Source organism: Schistocerca piceifrons, chromosome 4 (genome assembly GCF_021461385.2).
Source record: "Schistocerca piceifrons isolate TAMUIC-IGC-003096 chromosome 4, iqSchPice1.1, whole genome shotgun sequence".
Lineage (NCBI taxonomy): Eukaryota > Metazoa > Arthropoda > Insecta > Orthoptera > Acrididae > Schistocerca > Schistocerca piceifrons.
Window position 1 is genome coordinate 440094111 of NC_060141.1, and position 7944 is coordinate 440102054.

At 41.1% G+C, this 7944-nt stretch overlaps 1 protein-coding gene across 1 annotated transcript in view; it reads left to right on the top strand.

Moving 5' to 3' along the window:
* Positions 1–6881, top strand: part of LOC124795902 (nephrin-like) — a 349584-nt gene extending 342703 nt beyond the window's left edge. The window contains exon 13 of the mRNA XM_047259981.1: positions 3980–6881. Within this exon, the coding sequence (XP_047115937.1) occupies positions 3980–4255 (276 nt within the window). The 3' untranslated portion in view covers positions 4256–6881. The remainder of the gene's footprint in view (positions 1–3979) is intronic.
* The last annotated feature ends 1063 nt before the right edge of the window (positions 6882–7944 follow it).

Sequence of the window (7944 nt, forward strand, 5' to 3'; positions counted from 1 at the left end):
CATCCGGTCTTTAAATGTCCATAACTGTTTAAACAAACTGATGGAGTTGTCTCATATTTGGTAGTGTAATAGTTTCTAGTTCCGGCAATCGCCACACAAGCGTTACATTGCGTTGTTTTGTTTTGTCAGGTGACAGTCTCCAGATAGTGTTTTGTTCTCAGTTGCACCTAGTTATTCGAGTAAACATGGGTGGCGCAAGGCTTACATTCGATGAAAGGAAGTCAGTTTTGAAGTGGTATTTTATGTACGAAAACATTGACGAGGTTCAACGGCAATGGCTAAATGAGTATTAAAGCCACCGACACGTTTAACGATTCGTCGCATTCGAGACAAATTTGAAGCCGAAGGCTTTGTTATAGATGTACATAAACAACGATCTGGACGACCTGTAACAGTAACAAGTCCAGCTAACTCCCGTCGTGTGTTACAACAATTCACTCGCTCACCACAGAAGTCTGTGAGACAGTGTGCCCGTGAAACTGGAGTGAGTCGCTCAACTGTTCGGCGAATTCTGAAGACAGTAAAGTGGAAGTGCTACATCCCACGACTGCTACACTCAATGAACGAGGACGACCCAGACTTCTGTACTGCGAGTGGTTTACTAACATGGTGCGCAACGATGAAGAGTGTCCAGAGATGCACAGTTCCAACTCAGTGGTACAGTAAATCGCCACAATTGCATTTACTGGGCCGCCGAAAATCCGAACGTCCATATAGAGGAAGCCGTGAATTTGCCAGGAGTAAATGTGTGGTGCGGGTTGTCTTACCGGGGCTTGATTGGGCCATTCTTCTTTGACGGCACAGTTACCGGTAAGGTGTACCTTCAGAAGCTTCAGACATCAATTTTACCTGCCATCCGAGACGTGTATGGAGACGGAAGAATTTACATTCAACAACATGGTGCCCCAGCCCGCTACCAAAATCTTGTTAGGGCATATCTCGACGAACGTCTACCAGGACGATGGATAGGCCGTAGAGGTGCTGTGGAGTATCTACCACGTTCCCCAGACCTAACTCCTCTGGACTTTTACCTGTGGGGAACACTAAAGGACGTCGTTTATCGACAAAAGCCGCCCACATTGGATGGACTCCGAGAATCCATCGTACATTCGTGTGCAAACATCCAACTGAACACGTTGCAGTCAGTAGTTCGTGCTGCAGTTCGGGGGGAACGTTTGTGTGTGGATGTTAATGGTGACGATTTCGAACACCTACAGTGATATCTTGAAGGAGGGTAGATGCCAAACGTGCCGACTTTGAGCACGAGGGGCACCACAGGACATTTTAATTTCCATTGTCCATACTTTTACAAATAAATTCATATAACTTTGTCAGCATGATCAGGAAGGATTCAGAATACACTACCATAGCAGTGGAAGTTCGAAAACTTAACGAAACAACTTTCTTTACTCGTCAAATTTCATCATTTTTTTTTCACTTACTAATGGCAGCATCTGTTGCTATAGGTACACTTTTCTTCATACGTAAGAAGGATTCTTCGATGAATTTTGCATACCATACTTAAAGGTGTATGAAACTCTAGAATTTTCCACATCTATTAAAAACTGTGGTAAAAATTGAGGTAATAAACTATAAAATTTGTGTTTTTTCTAAACATGAACTTTAAGATATAACAGCTCATTCGTTTTTTCATAAATTAAATAAATTCTAGAGTTTCATACACCTGTAAGTATGGTATGTATGCTGTGCAAAATTCATCGAAAAATCTCTCTAACTTATGAAAAAGGTGTACCTATAGCGACAAATGCAGCCATAAGTAAGTGAAAAAAATGATGAAATTTCACATGTATAAGAAAAATTATTTTTTTATGTTTCCGAACTTCCACTGAAATGAGTGTGAATCCTGAATCGTTCCTGGCGATGCTGACAAAGTTTTATGACTTTATTTGTAAAAGTATAGACACCGGAAATTAAAATGTCCTGTGATGCCTCTACTGCTCCACGTCGGCCCATTTGACGTCCTATCCCCCCCCCCCCCCCCTTAAGTTGGACTTTTAAGCTACACTTTCACCAAAAATGAGACAACTGCGTCAAATAATTTGAAAGTTACGGATAAATTCTTTTTTTGGACCCCTCTGTATACAGGGTGTTACAAAAAGGTACAGCCAAACTTTCAGGAAACATTCCTCACACACAAAGAAAGAAAATATGTTATGTGGACATGTGTCCGGAAACGTTTACTTTCCATGTTAGAGCTCATTTTGTTACTTCTCTTCAAATCACATTAATCATGGAATGGAAACACACAGCAACAGAACGTACCAGCGTGACTTCACTTTGAAAATGTCCTCCGTTAGCGACGATACATGCATCGACCCTCTGTCGCATGGAGTCCCTCGTGCGCTGATGCAGCCCTAGAGAATGGCGTATTGTGTCACAGCCGTCCACAATACGAGCACGAAGAGTCTCTACATTTGGTACCGGGGTTGCGTAGACAAGAGCTTTCAAATGCCCCCTTAAATGAAAGTCAAGAGGGTTGAGGTCAGGAGACCGTGGAGGCCATGGAATTGGTCCGCCTCTACCAATCCATCGGTTACCGAATCTGTTGTTGAGAGGCGTACGACCACTTCGACTGAAATTTGCAGGAGCTCCATCGTGCATGAACCATACGTTGTGTCGTACTTGTAAAGGCACATGTTCTAGCAGCACAGGTAGAGTATCCCGTATGAAATCATGATAGCGTGCTCCATTGAGCGTAGGTGGAAGAACATGGGGCCCAATCAAGACATCATCAACAATGCCTGCCCAAACGTTCACAGAAAATCTGTGTTGATGACGTGAATGCGCGACTGCGTGCGGATTCTCGTGAGCTCACACATGTAGATTGTGAAAATGTACAATTTGATCACTTTGGAACGAAGCCTCATCCGTAAAGAGAACATTTGCACTTATCCGTAAAGAGAACATTTGCACTGAAATGAGGATTGACACATTGTTGGATGAACCATTCGCAGAAGTGTACCCGTGGAGGCTCAAATGGCTCTGAGCACTATGGGACTCAATTGCTGTGGTCATTAGTCCCCTAGAACTTAGAACTAGTTAAACCTAACTAACCTAAGCACATCACAGACATCCATGCCCGAGGCAGGATTCGAACCTGCGACCGTAGCGGTCTCGCGGTTCCAGGCTGCAGCGCCTAGAACCGCACTGTTACTTCGGCCGGCCGTGGAGGCCAATCAGCTTCTGACAGTGCCTGCACACGCTGTACATGGTACGGAAACAACTGGTTCTCCCGTAACACTCTCTATACAGTGCCGTGGTCAACGTTACCTTGTACAGCAGCAAGTTCTCTGACGCTGACATTAGGGTTATCGTCAACTGCACGAAGAATTGCCTCGTCCATTGCTGGTGTCCTCGTCGTTCAAGGTCTTCCCCAGTCGCGAGTCATAGGCTGAAATGTTCCGTGCTCCTTAAGACGCTGATCAATTGCTTCGAACGTCTTCCTGTCGGGACACCTTCGTTCTGGATACCTGTCTCGATACAAACGTACCGCGCCACGGCTATTGCCCCGTGCTAATCCATACATCAAATGGGCATCTGACAACTCCGCATTTGTAAACATTGCACTGACTGCAAAACCACGATCGTGATGAACAGTAACCTGTTGATGCTACGTACTGATGTGCTTGATGCGAGTACTGTACAACAATGAGTCGCATGTCAACACAAGCACCGAAGTCAACATTACCTTCCTTCAACTGGGCCAACTGGCGGTGAATCGAGGAAGTACAGTACATACAGACGAAACTAAAATGAGCTCAAACATGGAAATTAAGCGTTTCCGGACACATGTCCACATAATATCTTTTCTTTATTTGTGAGTGAAGAATGTTTCCTGAAAGTTTGGCCGTACCTTTTTGTAACACCTTGTATAAAAACGTCTTTCTATGTTTCTATCCCGGACACGCTGTACCTGCCTGTTTTGTATAACCGCAACGTATCCGGCGTGTCTGCGCAGGTGCGACCAGCGAGCGCCGACGTGACGTACGCGGAGCTCAGCCTGCCCCGCAGCGTCAGCGGCGGCGGCCCGGACGCCGCAGGAGGTGGTTCCGGCTCGGCGCCCCGCAGCCAGCGCCGCTACCCGCCCACCGTGTACGCTCAGATCGACCACTCGCAGCGCGCCGCAGCCACATCCATGCCGACGTCGACGCCGCCGCCGCCTCCGCCGCCGCCGCGCGAGATCGTCACGGTGCGCACGCCGCTCCCCGTGTCACCGCAGGAGAGCTGCGTCTAGGCTCAATTGGCCGACGCTCCGTTCACTGGCTGCGCGCTAGCGTGCTGCTTCGTTGCCAAAGGGACAGCTCCCAGGAGACTCCCGTCTCTATCTAGTCAGGTCGCACCTGTAGCCTTCGCGTGCTCCTTGTACACACTTTTCCTTTTGCTACGTGCGCTACCACGTGGCACTAACATCTTAAATATTTGTCTTCCTAAAGGAAACAGGCTGGAGCTAATGTTTATGTGAAAGTAAATTGTTACGCAAAACTAAGTCTTGCTGAGGTACTTCCTCGTCCTCAGTCATTCTCCAAAATAATGTCGAATAATAAAACCAGTCAGTTTCGAGTCTAACAATACACGGTATTATTTAATTCAATCTGAATGATTAGTGTACTTACCTGATAAGATACCATATGAACTGAGTATGAAAATGCTCTGAAAGCAGTCAACAAGAGCCTGCACAATTGCTTAATCTGTCCATTTGATGGGGCACTAAGAATGCATGAAATACGAAAGGTTAGTAGCCCAGTGTCTGTCAAGGGAGATGTCCAGTAATTCCTTCTAGCAAACGTATTTGTGTCACCTGTAAAGACGACTTCGTGTTCTGTACACCGTCTGTACTTTAATACGTGCACCAAACAGTTCTGAATAAGACCTCTGTGGTGTATCATACAGAGATTTTTGCTCTTATGTTTCTTCCGGTAACGAATTCCTAGTGTGAGTAAAAAATGACAACCGTAAATTACTTAGATGCGTGTGAAGCAGGGTACCGTTGTGTTCATTTCCCTTTCATGAAACCTAAGTTAGGTTTATGTCCCTATTTCATCCGTGTTTTGTTAATAAAATATCTACTAGGAGACTGTTTTCAGGGTTTGATTGTAAGATTGAAAGAGATAATCCAAGTATGATTCGTATGCACAGTGTGTGTATTTAGAAATGATGCTCTATCTTCAGCTTGCATTTAAAATACGGTAACATCCTGACGATTAAATAAAAAAGCTCCGACCAGGTTCAGTCGCTGCTCCACTAGCGACATAAAACAACTCCCATCTGCGCTGTACGATATTTTACAGTAATGGTTATGACACGCTAGTCAGATAAATTGATGACCTTATTTTTTTATTTATGCTAGTATGGCTTATATTACCAATCATGATCGCTTTATTGTTATTTCTAAGTTATTACCGTTTTCTCAAATAATCAAGCTTTTGGAACGTTTACAATTAGGTATCTTTCACAATTTTATTCATTCTGGCGTTCCGCAAAACGTCAGTTATACTTTGGACTATATGTACAATGTTTGTTTCTACACGTAATTTGTGTATGATCCTACATGTACTACGTTTACGATTATATTCTGGAATAATACACAGTCTACTTTTGAACGACGTCAAGTTTTAAGAAAACTTACTATTGATTTACACCTGTGTCACTCCTTTCTTTGAAGAACACCAATAAATACGGTAGCCGACTCACTTCTTTTGCTAGGTATTCACGTTAATATAGAAAATGACTGATTTCGTAAAAACAAATTTATAATTTTACGCAGAGTGGAACTTATTTCCAATTTTTGAAGCGTTTCTGTTACTTGTGTGCACTCAGAAACAGGTTCACTATCTCCAATAACGTTTCCTGTATACCTTTTTCTGATTGTAAAGCTCCATATGTCTAAATAATGTTGTCACTCCGGAAACGAGCTAGCGATATAGAAAGACATAAAACTGATAAGAAATGTAAGTTTTTTCAAACATAGGATCCAGGTGATATTACAATATTCTAATGGCTGTGCAGGATTTATTTTGAGTTTCCCTTAGAACAGCTGTCTCCTAGCTCAAATTGCTTTGAAATTCTCTTTATAGTTTAATTGCTCCACTAGGAGCAAATCTTCGTTGGTACAGCACTGGCTACAATTTCTTTGTGGACGTATGTGTGGAATAGGATAACGTTACAGGAGGCACAGGGTTTGATAGGGTATTTGTAAGATTGAAAGAAATTATCTACCTATGATTCGTATGCACTGTGTGTGCCATAAGTGATAATGAAATTAGAAAGAAACTAAAGGAATAGACACCACGAAACTAAACGTATAGGAAGTAGATAAAAAACTCGGTTCTAGAATGTATATAACATAACACATAAAACTATTTTTGTATGAATGTTTTCTATAGCTAAGAGTATTCTATGAAATATTAACAAAACGGAACAATGTTTCTTAAATATTTCACATCTGTACAGGTTTATACTTCACATTCAAAGTCTGAAAGGAAAGACGAAAACAATTTCGAATCATGTAGAAATATCAGAGATTATGAAATTCTCAGAGTGCATATCAGCACTTTGTCTTTTGGGACATTCACGTAGAGGTAATTGGGATACGAATGTAACATTATTATGCACTGTAATCACTGTGTGTCATTTGTTTCTCTATATTTCTTTTTCTTTACATGACTGTGATATTGGCAGTAATTTTCATATCGGTTTCTGCCGTTATGGCTGCTCTCCATTTGAAGATGTATAGAGCAAAATATATTTTAATATTACTTTTAACAGAACTTGTTGAAATATTGTATGTTTCTGAATGAAATAGTATTAATAAAACTGAATTTAAAATGATCAGGTTCCTTTCAAATATATTAAGAAGAACCAGCAGAGAACTTATGCATTGATCTGAAATATTTCTCAACTATATTATTATAAAATAAGCAGATTACAAATGGACATTGAATGTGTACATGCTGTTATTCGAATAAAGTGCAAGGAACTGAATTATTTCAAATTCATCAATGTAGCTTACTCGATAGAAAATTTGAACGGTGGTTTTCTGTAAGTGATATTGGAAACAGTTCTGCTGTCAGCATACAGGTACTGTTTGCAGTTTAACATCTGTGTTTCCGAATGCATGTTGGCGTTCACATTACGTCAAGTTCGTGACTCTAAGTTATTCACTACAACTTCATTAAGATTCAAGTTCTGTCAGTCTTCAACTCCAAGTCGTATATATTTATCGCCTACAGCAAAAGTTTATTTTCTACAGCAAATGTAATGATGTCTGTTTATAAAAGGATAGGCAATTTATATTGTGTTGTTTTCACAGATCAACTAAATTGTAGACTCTACTTACACGGTTTGAGATACACAATATGAAAAGCAATGCTAGTTTTCCTTTATTTTGCTTTATTTGTCTATGATATGAAAAATAACTACAAATCATAAAACAATACAAGAAGCAGCTTCATGTAAACGTTGCCAATTGCCTTCATAGTAGCTACTTATTTCGCTTACCATATTATTGTTGGAATTGCAGAGGGATTAATCGAAACAGCAGCGTAATTAGTGAGAAAACACTTCAATTAACGAAACTGTCAAAAATATTGTATATGTATTTATACTTATAAAGCTCTACAAGCCTCATGAGTGTGGAAATAAGAATAACCTCATGTAACAGTTTGCTACTATTTGTGGCAACTTGTGAGATGAAAATTAGATTAATTTCTAAACGACAGTAGGGAAGCTGTGAATATAGTTTTCGATGTAACTTTTCCCGTTTTTGTACCCTCCGGACTGTAAAAGCTATAGAGGAATGAGCGGTTACAGCCACAAAACGTTAACAGACTTCAACATGTATCCAGAATCATTATTAAAATGTAATTGGTGGAGGACACTTTTATGGTTTCTGGTGTAACAATTCAACCTGATTTGCAGATTACT